Source organism: Lepisosteus oculatus, chromosome 6 (assembly GCF_040954835.1).
Source record: "Lepisosteus oculatus isolate fLepOcu1 chromosome 6, fLepOcu1.hap2, whole genome shotgun sequence".
NCBI classification, from domain to species: Eukaryota; Metazoa; Chordata; class Actinopteri; order Semionotiformes; family Lepisosteidae; genus Lepisosteus; species Lepisosteus oculatus.
In genome coordinates, this window is record NC_090701.1 from 24,772,839 (window position 1) to 24,793,555 (window position 20,717).

General features: G+C 37.6%; 1 protein-coding gene across 5 annotated transcripts in view; it reads right to left on the reverse strand.

Annotated features, from left to right (window-relative positions):
* slc12a7b (solute carrier family 12 member 7b) overlaps positions 1-20,717 on the reverse strand; it is a 162,469-nt gene that overhangs the window by 5,369 nt on the left and 136,383 nt on the right. For 3 of the 5 annotated variants that reach the window (XM_069191100.1, XM_069191102.1, XM_069191101.1), the window contains exons 14-24: positions 20,258-20,356; positions 18,973-19,092; positions 18,107-18,211; positions 16,619-16,787; positions 12,924-13,119; positions 12,311-12,480; positions 11,670-11,801; positions 11,331-11,438; positions 10,850-10,966; positions 8,573-8,742; positions 368-501 (exon numbers count right to left, since the gene is read on the reverse strand). In XM_069191100.1, the coding sequence (XP_069047201.1) occupies positions 368-501; positions 8,573-8,742; positions 10,850-10,966; positions 11,331-11,438; positions 11,670-11,801; positions 12,311-12,480; positions 12,924-13,119; positions 16,619-16,787; positions 18,107-18,211; positions 18,973-19,092; positions 20,258-20,356 (1,520 nt within the window). Of the gene's footprint in view, positions 1-367; positions 502-6,198; positions 7,062-8,572; positions 8,743-10,849; positions 10,967-11,330; positions 11,439-11,669; positions 11,802-12,310; positions 12,481-12,923; positions 13,120-16,618; positions 16,788-18,106; positions 18,212-18,972; positions 19,093-20,257; positions 20,357-20,717 lie in introns of those variants that run through there. The other 2 variants (XM_069191104.1, XM_069191103.1) reach the window with 2 other exon arrangements.

Below are 20,717 nucleotides of genomic sequence, written 5' to 3' on the forward strand. Positions count from 1 at the left end.
ATCCCCCATTTGTTTCCAAATGGAAACCCTTTAAGGTTTTTGAAGGTCTGAATTCAACTTATTTAACCATATTATTATTTAACCATACTGCCAAAGCTGAAATCCTGGCTTCTTCCAAGCGATTGCTGGATGAGCTCCTCAGACTGACAAAACAAGCTAGAGATGCCAAATAGTCTCCCATCATTCTCCCTTTCTTTTGTTCTGAAGAAATTAAAACCACACATTTTTTCATTCTGAAATCTAGTGTGGTTTGTGGCAGATGTAAACCTAGGAAAGAAAAAGAAAGAGGAGAACAAACAAAGAAAAGGAGGGACAGAGTATGACAGACACTTACAGTGACGTTTTTTGCATATGTAAAGAAGGATACAGTTTTCATCCCCTTCCTTATTTGTAGGGGGCCCAGGCATGTTGAGCAAGACCAGTTGAGCCTGCTGGGATTTACACAACACCACCTCATTGAGCTTCACAGCCGTGTGCATCCTCCTCACGTTGGACTGGTTCCTACAACACAGATGCAGTGATTACACCCTGGGACACCTTAGGAGCAAGTGACAAGGTTTAACCAGTCTCAACATACAGCACCACTTGGGAGGTGGTGGGGGATGGAGGTAAGATAACTGAAAAAAACTGACCAAATCCTACAGAACAGCAAAACACAGCCCAGGGAAACATAAGGCGCGATCGTGGAAAGTGTTGTGGTTGTCAAACTAATAATAATTGCTTACACTTATATAGTGCTTTTCTGGACACTCCACTCAAAGCGCTTCACAGGTATTGGGGACTCCCCTCCACCACCACCAATGTGCAGCCTCCTACCTGGATGATGCGAAGGCAACACCATAGTGTGCCAGAACGCTCACCACACATCAGCTATCAGTGGGTAGGAGAGCAGAGGGATGAAGCCAATTCATAGATGGGGATTATTAGGTGGCCATGATTGGTAAAGGCCAATGGGAAATTTGGCTAGGACGCCGGGGTTACACCTCTACTCTTTTCGAGAAACGCCCTGGGATTTTTAATGACCACAGAGAGTCAGGACCTCAGTTTTACATCTCATCTGAAGGACGGCGCCTGTTTACAGTATAATGTCCCCGTCGCTATACTGGGGCATTAGGACCCACATGGACCACAGGGTGAGTGCCCCCTGCTGGCCCCGCTAACACCTCTTCCAGCAGCAACCTTAGTTTTTCCCAGGAGGTCTCTTATCCAGGTACTGACCAGGCTCACACCTGCTTAGCTTCAGTGGGCTGCTAGAAACTGTCCTCTCTGGCAACTCCACACAGCTGCCAGATGTCTACAGAGTCTCTGTGCTTCTGAACCACATGCAATAAATGCTTCTTAACACATGACATTTTAAAGCCTCAGTCTAACTGAAGGACATTCTTTTATTTATTTATGTAGGTAATTTACAATTTAGCAGCATTTACTGTACCACCTTCACCTTCAAAAATCAGCACATTTTCAGAAATCAGATTTGAAGAGAAAGTGCATTGTGCTTTTTGCCTAAATGTACCTTATTAGATTAAGTTTACACAACAGAGAGGCTAGAACAGACTATAAACTAAAGTTTAATTTGCCAAGACAATCTAAGCAGCCCCTTTATTATTTTTGGAAAATGTATGCATTTATGTAGTCCATTTTTTACAATTGCCAGTAATCGGGGAACAATTTATCAACACGATGGGGAAACAATGTTTTTATTTTAAAAAAATGAAATAAAAAATAAGATTCAATGAAATGTTCCTGCCTAACTCAAACATTGCAAGACTTTAAAAGCTGTACATAACTAGTTTAGATAGTTAAAAACTTTCTATTTTTCTGATTTTTTTCCTCGTGATCAGCTCAGAAACTTTGTGTATGCTATAAGATTTTTACTTTTTAATTAAACATTTAAAATACTTGAATTTCATAAAAGTTGTACTTGATAGTAATATTAACATGGAGTCGTGTAACTAAGCAGCCTAAATGTCTCAAGGGGACATTTTGGAAACATTTGAGGTTTGTTTTAAAAAAAATATAGAATTGTCCTTATAGTGGTAATAGGCAATGGACTGTCATGTAGTGGGCTGCACCCAGGCGGTTCAAAGCCCGATCAGAGAATTACTTTGTTTCTTACATAGCCGAATATATAAAAATAGTCTACTATTATAGATTATTGTTGGCTATGGTGTGAGTGTGTGTATCTGGATGAATTATTATAAGAGATGGTTTTGTGATTTAGGATGTCTTCAGGGAATTCTTTAAGTTAAAGGACGGAAAATGGTTCTATTTACACGCTGTGTATCACCTCTTCTTATATGTGTAAAAACATTCCAATTTAAATGCAATATGGAATATATTATTAATAATATTAAAACAAATTCTTTTTTCTTTTTTTTGGCCTTGTGCTTTCACTGCTCCAGTCTTGATTCGTCCTCCACCACATGGGCTCGAACCCAGGTCTCCTGCATCACTCAACAGAGGTTTTGCCAGCTTAGCTACAGATCTTCTTCAGCCTATCCAGCCAACATCCCTGTCATGTGCAGGGGAGTGGAGGGCTATACTGTCCCCGCATTGCGATTTTCCTGCACGAATCGGATTCGCTACAATACTATAATGAGTCCCTGAGGCACATCGTTCAAATGAGATGCGGATTCTAAAAAGTTTGAGGTTTTTTACTGCGATAACAAGTGCAAGTATTCATAGAAAGGTTAAAACATGGAATACAGAGGGAGCTTCAGAAATTAAACAGAGGTGTGGAACACCCTGTCTCAAAACAGTGACAAATCACCTCAAACAAAATACAATTTTAAAATACAAGCAGTTTGAAATTATTAGTTGTTATTAATAAATCACTTAACTTAGAAAATGTTGCGATATTTAGAAACACCAAAACATTTAATATAGTGTCCAAATATTTACTATTTTAGTTTTTCAAATAAATGTTTATTTGCTAAAAGAAAACTCCACCAAGAGCTGGGTTCAAACCCCCAACCACCAGCATGCAAGTCATATGCCAAAACCATTACACCAACGCGTCACTTAACAACTTAAGCTATAGCTGAAAGGGCAGGCAAAAAGTTTCCAAATAATCACGGGTGAATGAGTCAAATTGATGCGATGTTTACAAAGAACGTGGACTATGGTAATAATTTGAGCTATATGAATATAATTATATCATTATTAATTTCTTTAGATACGCGATTCCATATTATATTCCCTATTAATCAAATTCTAAAAAGTATGCTTTTCTTTTACTGCAATCACGATTACAAGTATTCATAGAAAAGGTTAAAACAATATAACTTTTTATGAAGTATATAAACTTAATAAAGTCAGAAGGAGCATGTAAAAACTTTTCAAAAATAACCACAGTAAGTAACCGAATGAAAGACTTTGATGCTTAAAATCTTTATGAAGAAATGGAATACTGGTGTGTATTTCTTATTTAAACTACCAATACCATCCATATACAGTTTACATAATACGATTATATTCCAAAATTAATATAATTTCTGACGTTCAGAGATGTTATGCTCCCATTATTTTTGTGCTCAGCTACCAAAATTTCCCTTTAGTTGTAAAATTCCATATTATTATTCAATATTAAGAGGATTTTAACATGCACAGTAAAGAGATTAAATAAAGCAATCATTTCACTAACAACCAATGTACCTCGAGTGCCGCCTGTTGGTCATTTTAGCCAGCCAATCACGTGCTGCAGTATAACGCGCTAATCTGCAGATAATTTTGCGCATTACAGAGTTTTCCCGCGCATTTTGAATGGCTGCATCTGCATATCACCCATATGCATATGGTGCATATCTAACACCATGGAGTGGTCAATCTAGGTGAAAAGTACTACCAGATGCAGTATGATAGGTCTTTGTTCAGTGGTTTGATATAATTTTAAGCATTTATGTGTATATTAAGGCTGTCCTTGTAACATCACATATCCTGTATCTGAGCAAGGGAAGCCCTGCTGCACTTTCTTTACTTTTCAAAATGAGAGATTGAGCCAGGGCCAAACTGAATTCTCCTTTAATATTCTTAAAGCAGAATCATGAATGGTATTGTTTAGATAAAACACCAATTACAAAAGAAAACAAAATTTTCTTAATCCCATACCATTATACTAATAGTAATAACAATAGTAATAAAAATACCACAATGCCCCAGAGCTCTAAATGCACAGTTCAACTTAAGCACAGTTATTCAATTCTAAAGCATCATACAGTGTGTTTAATCAAAGATGGACAGCAGATAATGTGTGATGGAAACAACTCTCTTAATGCTAAATCATAATGAAGATGAGTTGTTGTTTGGAAGCTCATAGAATAAAACAGGCTGTTCCACCCAAACTACAAAAGGTCAAATGAAACAGAAAAAGGTAACAATTAAATAAATCAATCCAATCCATTATTCTACTAATAAAACATTATTTATACAGTACCTTGCAAAACTATTCACCCCCTTCCCCTTTCTTGAAACACAATTAAGTACACCAATACCTCTTTTTATTAACAGAAATTCCCCAGAAACCAAATTCCTAAGAAGAAAAACCTGTTTCCATTATTTCTTATGGGAAAAATTAGCATACATTCTGGACTTTTTTCACCAAAAAATGACAAAAGAAACTGTAATAATTAACATTCATATTGTGGTTTGTGTGTTTAGTAATAAAAAACATTACTTACCTGCTAAGTAAAGTTACCTCATTAATCATATACAGCAACCACTTCATTTGCTTTTGGTGTAATTACACACACACACACACAATTTTTAATTTTAACATCTTTAGGGTCCATGATGAAGTTTAAACCACAAATATTCTTATGAAAAGTAAGAGAGCACACAATAGCAAACACCGCATCAAGAAGCAGTAAACTGTATTACACGTCTCTTGTGCCACTCCTTAGGCTCTGTTTAGCTCTCACCCATAGTAGTTAGTGGAATGTGATGTGTACGCTCAATATGAAATGAGTCGTATGACACCTAGCTCTTTGCTCTCTACATTTGGCAGAGGTTTTGAACATTTTCTTCATATCACCTCTTCATAGTTTTGAAGCTGGCTTTCATTATTCGAAACAATTATGCGTGATGGGTAACAATGCACATTCTTCTTGGTATCAAATTTTCATAAAAATAACTTGTAAAATGTAAAAACTAAAATGAAGTTGTTAAAGAGGTACAGGTGTATACATGTTCATAAAGTGAATATTTTTATCAAAACAAAAGCTCAGACTGGAGATTTATATGGATGAAAGAAGATAAACATCAGCAAAAATTATGATGGAACATTTTTGCAACCAAAATACAGTATGTTGATTGCATATGTTTCCACCCTCTGAGTAAATACTTGGTAAAAATAAATTTGGCACCAATTACAGCTTGAGGTCTTTTTGGATGAGACTTGCTTACCATTTTTACACACAGGGATTGTGAAGTTGTCTTTTTGTATATCTGCTCAAGCTCTTTCAAGTTGGTTTGGCAAAACTGCTGGGCAGCGTTGCAATTCAAATCTTTTGTGCTTTAGATTATTGTCCCGAATTATTTTTGCAGACATTTAACTTTTCACCAATATACTGTATATATCAAGTATTCACTGTAAGCATTCAAGACAAATATAATTAAAATATTGATTAAAAGAGACATCATTTGAAGGTGGTGTATATGTTTTCAAGGCACTGCATATGCTTGAAATTATTTTTCTTGTTCTTTTATTATTATTTTGCCATGTATTACAATTAAAATAAAACACATTTTGCTCAAAGCTAATTTAATTGTTTTCAGACATCAAAATGTATCTATGTGTATCTATGTGTGTTTTAAGACATTACAATTATTCTTATATAAATCTTTGAATTTTTCATATAAAAATATATTTTAATATTAAATGTTTTAGATAATTTATTTCAAGACAAAATATCCAGATCAAATTCTATGTAGACTAAGAATCCATTCTTATTAAAGAAAAAGATCATAGCACCTTCTGTGCGTCAAGTACTTAGTATAGCTGAATTTGAAAAAAAAATGAAAATAAATTTGTAATAGGTAAATGCAAAGCTTGTTATACACAGGAACATAATGCTTACTGAAACATATGCTTTCCATACACTGCAAAAACAAGGAAAAGCCTTAAAAATAAGTTTTGTGCAGAATATTTCAGAATATACTATTGCAGCTACACAGAACATCCAATGGTTCTAGTATCTTGTACAACTAATTAGCTTGCTAGTTATTAAGAAAACTGTGTACTATTTGGATTATTTTTGCTCAGAAAAGAATTCATATAAGAGTTACCAGTTTAATTCTGAGTCAAAAATGTCATTCATATTCAGGGTAAAGGATCCGATTTATTCAGTCTTGAACAGAGACGATAATGAGAGGATATGACACAAGTATTCAATAAAGCCTGAAGGGTACTGACAAAACAATTACTAGGATTTATTTGCAACAATACCCTGGAACACAAATGGAAATTACAGGAAGTGCAAGAGGCTGTGTGTGTCTGGAATACGTTACAGAGCCATGTTCTTAAAGTAGATTCCTGTGGCTCCTCCAAGAATCAATGGAACAGGATAACCTGATCAAAACGTTCCTAGCAAAAAAGCAAGGTGGGAGTACAGGTCTCTCATTTGTAAACTTCCTCATGTTCTATTTTGTATTTTTTATGTGTTCTAAATTGAAACACTGTTTGGAAATGATACACAACTTGTCTGAATCCTTTGCAATGCAACTTGCAAATTGTGATAGTGTACTGTAGCATGAAATCTCTGCTCACAAACTGACCAAGACCGAAGAGTGGTCTGGAGGTTTTATGTATGGAAAGCAGCAAAATACGTTACAGCACACATGCTATATAAGTTACATGCAAATAATACTGTGAAGCACCATTCCAGCTCACAGAACCTGTCTTGACTCCCATGTGTGGGATACAGAAAGAAACACGGTTTCCTAGGTTTCAGTAAGCTACACCGCTAAGGAGTGCAGTCCTTATGAGTTGCAAGGCAATAAGTTCAAACCAAGACTATCATCACACATAGGCAAACATAAATGTGACTTACAGACTTTCCCATTCTCTAGAAGGAGAAAAACACATAGGAAAAAAACACTTTAGTCTTTTTTCTGTGCAGCATCATTCATCTTGCTTGTTTATGTGGGTATTTTTTACACATCTGCAAAAACAATTATCACCACTCATAGGCATGGTCATACAGAAACCTAAGAAGGTGCCAACTCAAATGAAAGAAGTTTTCAAAAGTCTTCTATGTTTGATATTTTATTATTTTGAGAACTTCTGTGACATGTTCTATTTATTTTTTATGTAAACAGTTATCATCCTTACAAAAGTGAAGTAATAACAACTTCATATAAATCTACAAGGTATTTATATAAGTAGCCTTTTTTCAAGCCTGTGATGTATAGAAAATTCAACTGCTGGAGTAGCTAAGAAAAGCTAAGAAAACACTAAATAGTCATTATCAGATTGGTGTTGCACAGTTTGGTCAGAGCACTACAAAGATGAGCAAACATAAAACTGTTATTGATCATGCTGGTCTATGTATAACATACCAGGGAATCAGATTTCCCCTCACTTGATTAACTGAACACTATATGAAACCGTAGTTTGATTAATAGAAAATACTTAAACTCCATATTAATAAATGCTGTAGATTTCAAATTACTTAACATTTGTATGGACAAGAGTTTAAAATTAATAAAAGAATGAATAATGTCTTGCACTTATATAGCTCTTTTCTGGACACACCACTCAAAGCGCTTTACAGGTAATTGGAATCCCCTGCACCAACACTGAGGTGTAGCACTGCCTAGATATTTACACAGTACGCTCACTACACATCAAATATCATCGGGGAGGAGAACAGAGTAATGAAGCCAATTCATAGAATTGGGAATTCTATTAGGAGGCCATGACAGCTAAAGGTCAATGGGAAATATAGCCAGGATATTTTAAGATCTTTTTTGAGAAACGCATTGGGATTTTTAACGACCACAGATAGCTAGGACCTCGGTTTTACACCTTATCTGGCTCCTTATTACAGTATAGTGTCTCCTTCACTATACTCAGGCATTAGGACCCACACAGACTGCAGGGTGAGTGCCCCCTACTGGCCCCAGTAACCCTCTTCCAGCAGCAACATTACTTTTTCGCAGGAAATCTCCCATCCAGATACTGACCAGGCTCACACTTGCTTAGCCTCAGTGGGTTGCCAGTTTGTGAGTTGCAGGGTGATGTAGCTGCTAGCCATGCACCTACACTACATCTTAAAATGCATCTACTCAGCAAATTCTGAAGACAAATGTTTACAAAATTGAATAGTGGGATTAAATTTATCTGGACTTGAGTCCCAGAAAGAACGACTAGGATGCTTTGATATCAGGGCAAGGTGCAGTTTGTCAAGAGATTTATTTACTTCTACCTGCTTGTGCAAAATTTTTATTTTCTCTTTCGATAACTACTAGCTTGAGATGTTCAACAAAGGCTGTAAAAGACTCCATTGTTTTTTGTTCACATTGCTAAACATATTTACACAGAAATAAGTCAGAGCTGTCAGGAGAAAACACTCACGGTTTCATGTTGAAGAGGTCCCGGACTCCTATGTTAGCCTCTCGGTTTCGGTTCTTCTCTGAGATGAGCTTGTCTTTGGTCCAGGTCATGTGCACTCTCTCTGGTGTGGCATCTGCTTTGGCACTGAGAGTGGAATGGGATGCTGTGTTCCTGTCGTGGATGAGCTGGGCCTGAAATTTTGGAATAACAAAAGGTTTCTACAGGTACTTGTAATCAACTACTACTTCTTTCTCAACACAGATAGCAAGTTTAATGGACAAAAACTGCAAGCATCACCAAAGGCCTTCATCACTTAAGCTGGTTTCCTTCTTGCTGGAGTCTAGATACAGACTGAATTCACAAATGTTTACATAATGCTGGGATGTTAGGGAACTGTTCTCCAAATGACTGGCTCTACAGTGTAAATAGGCTTAATAATCACACCAGCCAGATAAAACATTTGTTTCTAAGGATTTTTTCCTCTTCATTGTTTTATTTCATTTAACTTTTGAAAAAAGCTCAAATTAAATAAGGTACTGTAGATGTAACTTTTTAGAATGTATTCACTTTATAGGATAAAAAATGTAATTACAACATTCAAAAACAAATATTATCTGCTCACAGAACCTAGAACTTTGAGATCATTTCCCAATAACAAATAGTTTTGGTTTTTTCTTTCTAACGAAAAGCAAGGCTAAAACAACCAAATCCTATTTCTATACTGTAAATTAACTTTACATATACTGTATGGCTTTAGTCAGCACTGTGGTATAGTGATTATCATTGCTGCCTTGCAGCTCTGGGGTTGTGGAATCAATTCTGGAACTGGGGTACTATCTGCTTGGAATTTGCACTCTCCATATTCATATGGGTTTGCTCCTGGTACAGTTTCCTTACACAATCCAGAAAAACTGGAAGGTGTCACAAATCGTCTTTCAGGACCCTATGCAGACAGCACAATCCGGAAGGGAGTGAGAAAACACGGGGAAAACAAACTAGAATAGGGGCTGGAAGAAGAACTGGGGGTGTGTCCAAAGGGAGTCCATGAGAATAACCTGAGTAAGCCTATGTCCAAAGCCGGGTGATCCATCCTGACACAGACGGACAAAGTTAAAAGCCAGAGCGGGATCCGGCGAAGGGTCGGGGGAATAAAAGGGGGTTACGAGGCCAGGCACTCCTAGTCCCGGACCCAGATGGTCAGGAAGCCGTTATGAAGCCATCGAGTCGCTCCTGGACTGGCGGGTAGGTGGGCTTCTGGGCATCCATCTTCCAAAGCTGAGCCAAGATTGGCAGCAACATCTGGCTTTTATAGGACAGGGGCAGGAACCGGAGGCAGGTGCAGGAGATCAAGAACAGACAAGGAAGGGCTGGAGCATCCTTAAGAGGAGGGGTTTACGATAGTGACAGAAGGTTAATTAGTTTCTGAGAAAAATGGCCAGGTTGTGAGAGTGTGTGAGCCCTGTGGTGGACTGACATCCCATCCAAGTGTACCCTCAATTGGAAGAAGTGGTTAGAAAATAGATGGATGGCTTTATACAAATATTTTTTTTCAGAATTCATGTTCAAGTCTCGACTGTTAGATTTGAGAGTTTGACTGTAAATCACAGATTTTGGGAGAAGACAAAGACTAAACAGATTTTTTACAGTATTTTTAATTCTAATCAAAAGAAATACGTTTTTATACCACCCCTCCCCCATACATACTGTAGAATTACTAATTATCAACTTTTAGTATCACAACAGTTAGGTGTTTCCATAATTGTTGGGTAGTTTGGGTAGTTTTCCATGGTGCTACTTTAATATTTTATTAATTTAAGTAAAAAAATATTAGAAAATAAAAAAATAAAACAATGAACCATAGTTTTCTCTTGCCATTAAAAAATATCCTATTAAATATATTTTAACATTAGCAACATGTAAAGCACTAAACATTTCTAGTACATAAAATTGAAACACAGACAGGAGGGCCTGAAACCATGTTCACACACTAATAACACACATGCTGGATTATGAGATTAAGGTTTTTGGAAAAACCCACACTTACAAAGCCACTGTACTAGACAAAAAATAAAAAAGGGTGATTCTTAAATTAAAAAAGTTAACCTTCCTTCACTTAATTTGGATTTTATGTAATCAAATTACCATGTTTGGTAAATTACTTAGTTGTTATTATTTTGTTATTTTATGCCTTAAAGCATTCATTTTCAGTCCTGAATTGTTGGGCATGAGGGTCTGCCAGTGGCACTGCAGGTGTGAGACTGGGGATGGAGAGGCAATAATCAGGGGACTCTGGGCTACCTCATCCTCTTGTTTGTCATTGAGCTGGATGACGTGATCATCAGTGCTGTCAGGCTGCGTGCTAGAATGGTTCTTCCTTCTAATGGAGCTACGAGACTCATCAGTGATGCTCTGAATCTGAGACACAAGATGCCACCGAGCATAGCCAGCAGACAAGAAGGAGAGTTCACGTCAGTTACTATGCTGTGCTAATAAAACAAAATTAAGTGCTGATGTGCTGTCTCATATTTTTATTTCCTGTTGTCAAATGAAATAATCAGCTTTTCTGATTTAAATGGACTTAGTATTTTACAACAGCTGCTCCCAGACAAATTCACTGACAAAGGAGTTATAATGTTAATAGAAGTTAATAAGGCTGGGCTTTCAAGCATTGATAGATGCTCTTCTTGGGTTCAGGTTCAGCTTCTTCAGGTTCAGATTGTAGTTTAAATCAAGTTCATGCTTTTAAGAAGTAGCCCTGCACCAGCTATAAATTACCTACCTCTCTTTCTCTCTCTGTCCTGGAAAGCTGCATCTGCTTCAGCATCTGAGAGCGCTGCTCCATCACTAATGTTTTTTCATATGTGAAAGCTGAGATATCACTGTCATGCTGGTGGATTGAAGAAAACCAGGTACCAATATTAATTGCATTCCCTACATTCAAATGAATGAATAACTAATGCCCTTGATGTTCAAGGTTTTGAATCTGAAAACAATTAATATGCCACCCTGAGGGGAGAACAAAGGTTAGAACTTTTTTTATATTTAGCATTAGATGATATTAGTGTCACTGCACTATTGATACACAATAAACTAAGACTTGACACAAGAAAGTACTTACCATTTCCACTACCTCTACTTCAGCATCAAGCCGGAGGTGATACAGAAACATCTGCAAGTCTTTTTTCATCTGAATACTATTGTCATTCATCTGGGCTACAGTGAAAATGCGCATCTTGCATTTCCTCCACACCTGCAGGGAGAGCAGGCCAATCAGAGCTGCTAAGGAGACCATGGAGTCTTGCATTGCAGAGGTGTTTGCTAACAATGATTTGAAATCAATTAACAGTAAGACCACTATGTCTGAAACATATAACAAATTACTGACATTTGTAAAATACATTTGAGATTGTTTACAGCCACGTGTCTCATCTTTACCTCAAGATGCCCTTGTAATTGTTTTTCTCTTTTTCCCCCAAAATTGTGCTGGAAAAGTTATGAATATAGATTGTTGATACCTTGTTTGCAGAGAAAACAGAGAGAAATCTTTATTTTCAATCTTTAAAATATATATTTTTTTTAGTTGTAGTCAACAGCACTGCTTGGCAAGATTGCTTGATCCCACCACCGAGGAGGCTAATGCACAGCTTATCATCAGTCTGCTTTCTGTTTCATACTAAAGACAGCAGTGTGCCCCCCATGAATTCTTCAAGACCTTCTGTGCCATGTGCTACAGTTTCCATTAGCATCTGCAATGCATACCTTGTGCTGGCGCAGCAGAAAGGGCAGCAGCATGAGTAGTCCTCCATCATGGACTATCCACCACACGTCAATGGTACCTTCACTGAAGCGTTCCTGATTGCTAGGGAATGAGTCTATGTTTTTGGCAACCAGCAGGGCCTGATGTGCAGCTGTGGTCTCTCTCACTGTGTCTGTGTGATGAAAGAAAGACAACAATTACACACAATGTTTTACTTATGGGATTAAAGTTGAACCTTCTCATTATTTGTTTTCACAAAGTTTAACATCTCCCTTTTTAAAGATTTTTATCTGTGCATGTATCAACTACAGAAATTAAATGCTTAAATCTATTAACGTGTGTCTTGTTCAATATAGACATACATATTTTTAACATTAATAGGTAAATCTTTTAGAATAAGATGTTGCATATAGTACTTTCAGTACGACTGTATAAAGCAGAATTACTGTGATATACTGCGAATGTGGAACAGTTCATGTTTATGTGGAAGTATTCTTTTACATAAGGGCTTAGAAAAAAGATAGGCCAGTAATTCATTACAAGTTTTGTATTCACAGCCTCATGCTTAAATGAATTATAGCATTGCAAACCAGAGCTCTTGCTGCAGATACCCACCAATAAAGTTTCTCCAGCTGAGGGAATTGTCATCTTGTTTCCAGCTGTGAGGCCATGCCATTAGCACTGTGTTGTGCTTCATGCCACCCAGCCCTGCCGACTGTATAAGGTGGGAGAATCCATCACGCAGGTTTGAGGACACCACTACATGACAGAAGCCTTTGGTCTTCTCTGCAGACATAGTGGACTTTATAGCCTAAAAACACAAACAAGAGACAGAAAAGGCAGTTGTTTTTGCTTTCACAAAGGAAATACATGTACTTAAGGGATGAATAGTTTTCTCAAACACAGAATACCATGAATAGAACACATTCCCAGGTTTTTGAAATTGATACCCTGTGATCCATCATGAAACAGCTAGATTAAATGCTTGGTTCCACTAGCCCAAATGCCTCCTCTCTTTCTGACATCATTTTTGTGTTCTTCAGTTAAAAAACTGCAGCATTTCAATTTACTAAACCAAAAAAAAGTTTTTTTGTCAAAACAAAGTCCTGTCTGTCATCCAGTTCCAATGGCATCAACTGTAATTTAGAACAAATACAATTTTACCTTTAATATTAAAATTATTTTCTTCATCCAACAGGATATCCTACAATAACCTACAGATGAATTACCATTTTGATCATTTTTAAACCATTATCCAAAAAAGTACTGTTTTATTTTTTTCATTAACAATAATAATAATTCCTACACTTAAAAAAGTGCTTTTCTGGACACCCCACTGAAAGTGCTTTACAGATAATGGAGACTCCCCTCCACCACAACCAATGTGCAGCATCCATCTGGATGATGCAATGGCAGCCATAGTGCACATAGTGCCATAGTACACTCACCACACATCAGCTAACAATTGGGAGGAGAACAGAGTGATAAGGCCAATTCATAGATGGGGATTATTAGGAGGCCATGATTGGTAACAGACAATGGGAAATTTGGCCAGTTTGCCAGGGTAACATCACTACTCTTTTCGAGAAACACCCTGGGATTGTGAATGACCACAGAGAGTCAGGACCTCAGTTTTACATCTCATCCAAAAGACAGTGCCTTTTTACAGTATAGTGTCCTCTTCAATTTAGTGGGGCATTAGGACCCACACAGACCACAGGGTGAGGGCCCCTTACTGCCCCCTTTAATACTTCTTCTAGCATCAACCTTAGTTTTCCCCATGAGATCTTTATCTAGGTACTGACGGGGACACTATACTGTAAACAGGCTCTATCCTTCGGTTGAGATGTAAAACTGAGGTCCTGACTCTTTGTGGTCATTAAAAATCCCAGGGTGTCTCTCAAAAAGAGTAGGGGTGTAACCCCAGCGTCCTGGCAAAAATTTCCCATTGGCCCTTACCAATCATGACCTCCAAATAATCTCCATCTATGAATTAGCTTCATTACTCAGCTCTCCTCCCCACTGATAGGTGATGTGTGGTGAGTGTTCTGGTTCACTATGGCTGCTGTCCAATCATCCAGGTGGGAGTCCCCACTACCTGTAAAGCGTTTTGAGTGGAGTGTCCAGAAAAGCGCTATATAAGTGTAAGCAATTATTATTACTTTCCTGAATCAATTTAGCCATTAAATATTCCCTTTTATTCCTTTGCATGCTGATTGCACAAGTCCTACAGTTCTCTCCCTCAGCACCTGTACAGTGGTATTGCTGTGCCTCCAGACTTTCACCTGCTTCTCCATTATGACTGTCAGCATAACCTTGGCTCCCCTTTCGTCTCCCCACACCTACACCTCTCCACCACCCCTCATGCATTTCCGTAGCAAAGCCGTCATTTTCATCATTCATGCATCTCGCTGATCGATCCTTTTCTTCCTCAGCCAGCCACTGCCTATTCAGTGGAGTTTGTATACAGTACACTGTGTTTCGAAAACATTCGCCCCACAGTAAAAACAGTGACTTGCATCAAGTGTTAATTCCATCAATGAAAATTATGACAAAAATGTTCGGAACAAGTTTTTCATTTTATTTTATGATAATGAAATGCTCATGAAAATAATCCACAATGATGATGACAAAGACTTAATTGTTTTACATTTTTGTTTGAGTGGATTAAGACAAGACGAAATTACCTGTTTGACTAAAAATGAATTTCATCACATGAGTTTCATCATTTGCGCATTTACTTTCTGTCTGGCAAATAGCCGGGTGGCTGTAACTGGTATAATACCAGGGTTGAGGCTGTATGCAGACTGTGTGGTGCCTCAGGGCTACTACTATGTCTTGATTGCCAGACTCAGGTGTACTGTTTTCTTGCCTCTTCTCTTTTGTAACCTATCCCTCCTTTTCAGCCAGTCTTTTCCACATCCTGTGTTATCAGTCCCTACTGTTTGTTAATTGATGGTACCCACATAAATGACATGTATACAATGCACTAATTAGATGAAAGATTAAAACTAGAGCACCTTCATTATTAAAGCTGTGGAGATGCAAGAAATGCTTATGGTACTCCATGCTTTCAGCTGGAAGAAAAAGATCTAGATCTGGTAGCACAGAGGATAACATATTTTAACACTGGCAGTCATAAACAGGATCTCTGTAACTTCAAAATTATAGCAAACCATAACTTACAAATCACTGCATTGAAACCTTTGTAGAAAGGAATTGTAGAAATAAATAAGAAATACTGTAAGTTTACAAGTGAGGCGAGATCAGTAAGTCTGAGCACATGGAGAAATGTTATTAAAAAACATTTTATAAACCATTTTGCCTAGCTTTTGGGAGTCAAAATCATCAATTAAATCTTCATACGAGTAGTCAACCCATTGCATCATTGATGCACTGAGTCCACAGAGATGGCCTTGTGCCATGGCTGTAAAGCCCCTCTCTGTTCCTGCCACTGCTACTGGGAGAGTGACTGCACCCCAAAGGGCTACAGGTTGGGTTTACAAAACTCCCATTTAATGAAATACAGGAGAACCTGCAGCAATGGAAAACAATGCATTTTAATGCCGATTACGTACAATTGCTGAACTGCGGTCTTTTGTGCCGTACATTTGCTTTCATTATTTTGTTTGGCTATGCAGCAACGATTTTTAGCCAGGTGACCCACACAGCATGTGTACAATTGCATGAAACGTTTTAACGTCTAGTAAAACACCTCCGGGAGTCTACATCTCTAGCTTGAGAATGCAGCTTCTCTACTGTTTGCTAATTACATGGATCTGACAGACTTACAACCAAATTAAATACAAATGCATTATTACAGTGATTTGATTAAGGTGCTCAGAGCCTGTTTGCACAATAAGGGCAGGATTTCATTCCTTAATTAGTGCTTACCTTTCATATAGTGAAATCACATTTTTCACAACTTATATATTTTCTAAGCATATACAGTACATTTTTAATTTATGACTTTAAGCCCATCACCAATAATGATATGTGAACAGCTGAGATTGGGTGGTGATTCCCAAAGAGGTCTAGCAGATGGCAGCCTTCTGTTTAAAATACAAATTATTTGAATACAAACTTTAAAATTAAAGTACCTTATATCTCAAACAAAATCTGTAATATGAGTTTCTCTCATGGCATTCAAAATGCTTTTTTGTGCACTGTACTGTACAAAACAATGATACAAGGATTAGAATCAATATGCAGTGTGATGATCATTTAAAATCCAAATGCTGATCACTGCCTCTGGAGGTATAGTTCGTACACAGAGACAAATGAGTACAACAACATTGATTCTCTGTTACCTGGTCAGCTCTCTTTGCCTCAGGCTTCTTTGCTAGATATGATCCCTCGAGAACAGAGGCAACAATGGTTAGTCCCTTCCCTGCCTTCAGCTGGGTGGTAAAGGAGAGCAGCCGTGGGTGTTTCACACTGTGATCCAAGTCCAAGTTCAGTAGCACCAAAAGCTGGGGTCTGCAAGTGATACACAAAAAGAAACCATAGCTCAGAAAAGTCAAAGGTAAAGACTCCGGAAACAACATCTGAACTCTTTACTGTTTAGAGGTGCTAATGTTACAAATTCCATTTTATTACAAAAATTACTTACACCTTTCATCATACTTTCTCAGTTTCTTAAAATGAAAATGAGCACCCATGCCTCTAATACTTTTTGCAGCATGTCCAAATAATTATTTTTCTCTCTTTTGTACCTTTCACATTGCTCAGCCCAAATGTACGGCTGAACATGTGTGAAATCCGAGAGTGTCAACCTGTGCATCTCCTGAGGCATTCCCGATATGTTTCATAGAATCAGACAATACCGAGCAATAGAATTCCATATAAACCAATTCTGTCAGAATTCTGCCAAATATAGTGTAAGGGAAACATAGCAAGTGAGAACTTGTTATCCTGTATAATGTGCTTTAATAGGAATAGGTAATACAAATACAAAGTAATTTGTGCTTCATTATGAGTCCACCCATCCAACAAAGTTTCAAGGACATCACTAACGTTTAGAACTGCAAATCATTACAGTAAAAGTTAAATACAGCAAAGGTTGTTAAGGCCAATGAAACATATCAAAATAATATAGTGCCTGACTGGGTCCAGAATTTGTAAAACAGTTTATCTTTTGAAAATGACACATAAGCTTAATATAATCTTGAAACAAAAAATGTAATGAACAAAAAAAGAATTTGCTCTTCAGCATTCAAGATGGCTAAGACCGATCCTTTGACTTACCAGGAATGTGTTTTGGGATGCACATGGTTAGAAACTAGAAATAGTTTGAAAAGTTGGATATTTAAATCACACTTTATTTTAAAGGTTGCAAATTCAGATTTATGCTTTTAATCCTTCTTCAGGCGTAAGGAAGTATTATCAGAATCATCGAAGATACAATTTTTATTATTGAACTGGAAAAGTCTATGTTTTTAAATAAGTCTAGGGCAAAAAAAATGGCCACTGAAACATCCCATCAACAACCTGCAAATCTCTACAGAATATTCCAGTCATGTGAATACTTACTATGTTAGCAGGAACTAGGTAGGAAAATAATGAACCAAATATTGGATGTGTAAAAGATCTTTTTCAAAGATAAACTTGATTTGATTCCATTATCAACAAATCTTGACTAGTTTGGAATGGTAAACAACAGATTATGATAAGTCTTGCCTATGATTTCTACATTCCTTGGCACCACAGAGTGGTCAAGCCTGATTATGTGAGGTTCCTCAATGGCACCATCAGCACACTTGTGTACAGTGTGATGGTAATTTTCCACTCTGACATACCTCCAGTTTTTGGTGTGAGGTGGCGCCTCCTCCAGCTTGATGAGGGCATAGCGTGCTGCATTGAGGGACAAACCTCTAATCCCATCTCCCCATTCCTTTTCAGCTCTGGATAGACACAAATGCAGCACATCAGACCTTATGATTAAACACTGTCCAGAAATGAACCCAAAACCTCAGTCTTTGGAAAAGGCAGCAATGCTGACCACTGCGACATCGTGCTGCCCCAAAACTGGGCAAAATACTGAAGCAAAGCTATAATTGTGTCACCTAGAGGTAACACCATGGTGTCAATTCAAGTGCTTGTTAGATTTGTTTTTCTTGTTTTTAAATTCTTTGGCACAGGATCTGTTAAACTGCTCAAGCTGTGATCTCAGAGTTGCAAAATGTGAGGGGAACAGGTGAGGTTTCCCAGCAGAGCATGTGAACTGAAAGGACATGTTATTCTTTTTTTATTCAATAATTTATTTACGTAAGATGTACACCATAATAGAAAAAAGGAAGGTATGCTCTCTCTAAATTTTTAGACTGACTCACATTCTCACAGTCTATTGATAACATAAATTTGAAACTACAACTAGGTAAAACCTTCTATAAATGAATATGGTCTGCAGCATTCAAAATACACTCATCTAAATCTCAAGAAGGTAGCTACATAGCATGCGTAGGCTGCAAAAAAAACAAGAAAAGGTTCATTTCACATTGAAAGGGAAAGAAATGAATGAAAATGGAATGAAAAGAAACACACCTGAAGAAGGCTCCACAGTCAAAATGTTGTGTTTCTTTTCTTTACCCTTCAGCAAGGAATGAACCTTTACCTGTTCCTGCACATCTAAAGTTGCCCAGTGAGATGGATGTATTTGTCTTACCCTCGATATTCAATATATTTGTATATGCAGCCAGCAATCATCATGGCCATAAGTGCGTAATACCAGGAGCAAATGAACATCAGAGCGAGGCACAGGCTCATCCCTAGGAAAGACAGGGTCCTGCAGTAACAGGCAGACACACATAGACTGTTACTGGCGCACAACACAGAATCACAAAAAGCTATTAATTTATTTATTCATTGATTTATAGAAACTTTCCTTTTAAACGTTTCCCTTTAAATATTATCTCATAATTGATTTATCAGTTCCTAACTGACTCAGTTTACTAAAGCAACCATAATCCTGACACAGGGCAGGTAATGGCTGCATCCTCCATGTGCAATATGCATCAAGCTGCAAACTGAAAAGAGCCCTTTGATGACTAAACAACTGGAAGGCTTGCATCTGAAAGAGCGTGTTGATTACTGTTGTTTTTTAAATATTTTTTTGCCATAAGAGCTCATGATGTTGTATTGTATGTTTTTCCTTAAAATGTGCAAAACTGTATTATTATGCTAATGTATCATAGTCTACATCCAATCATATTTATAGTATACCAACAAAAAAAAGGAAAGATTGACTTCAGAAAAGCGTTTGACTCAATTTGGCATGAACGAACGTTTAGGTAGTAAAGTCTACTAGGAAAATAAATCAATGTATTTTGAGAAGAAGTAAGTAATGAAAATTTGGAACTAAATAACTTCACACTGAAGAATAACAAACAAACACCTAGCCATACAATGGTCTGTGGATCAGATCATCAGGGAGTTTTGATCTGGCAGTGAAGGCGCTGTAGGAGAGGGCATGAAAGGATTTCTACACCATGGTGGTTTTACAGAAGGTGGTTCTACAATATCAACTCTCAACATTTGCAAAAATACAGCACCAGATATTTCAAAGTGTAATCCAACACACTATATTATAAGCCACTGAAGTTTGGGGTCTAATCACATGCCAGAAGTACAAAAATGGAACAAACACTTCATTAAAGCCCTACACACCATGTTGCTTGCTCTCCTTGCTCAGGGGCCCACAGGAGTAGGATTCCTCTGCTAGATGTGGAATTTGAACCAGCAACCTTCTAGCCACAGGCACTGATTCTTAGCCACAGAGCCACCACTCCACCTATTTTTGCCCCTCTCCGCACATAACACTACACTACACATTAGGATGCACACAGAAACACAACACAACTGGAGTGCTCATATCTGGATACTCTACCGATCAGTTCTTCTAAAAAACAGGTAAAGTTTTGGAAGGACCAGAGTGGAACAGCGTGAGTTACCAGTGGTAGAATTTGAAACGAGGCCTCCAGTTGGGGGTTCGCAACAGAGTCTGTACAGCACAGGCCAGGTTGACAAACAAGTAGCACATCAGGAAGAACCTGAGCAGAATATAAAAAAATGAATTAGTTCAGAACAAGCTGAGACTTCCAGGCAGCTCCTGGAAAGAGCAATAACAATATGTTATGTTTCATTACAGAACCAAACTGGTCAGGTTAGCCATGGACTTCCTTAAAACTATATAGAATCTCAGTTTACTCATTACCCAAGTATGTATTATATTGCATTTATTACTTGGTAATTTTTCCCTTTTAAAAGGCAGCAGACCTGCATCTAAAGCTATCCAGGTCTCTGAAAATGGTTGAGTAAAATGGTGCACACCTGTAATACGCTGTGTAATGTTTGTAATTTGTGAGATATTCTTGATTCTTGACAGATAGTGTTGCACAATAAGACAGCTAG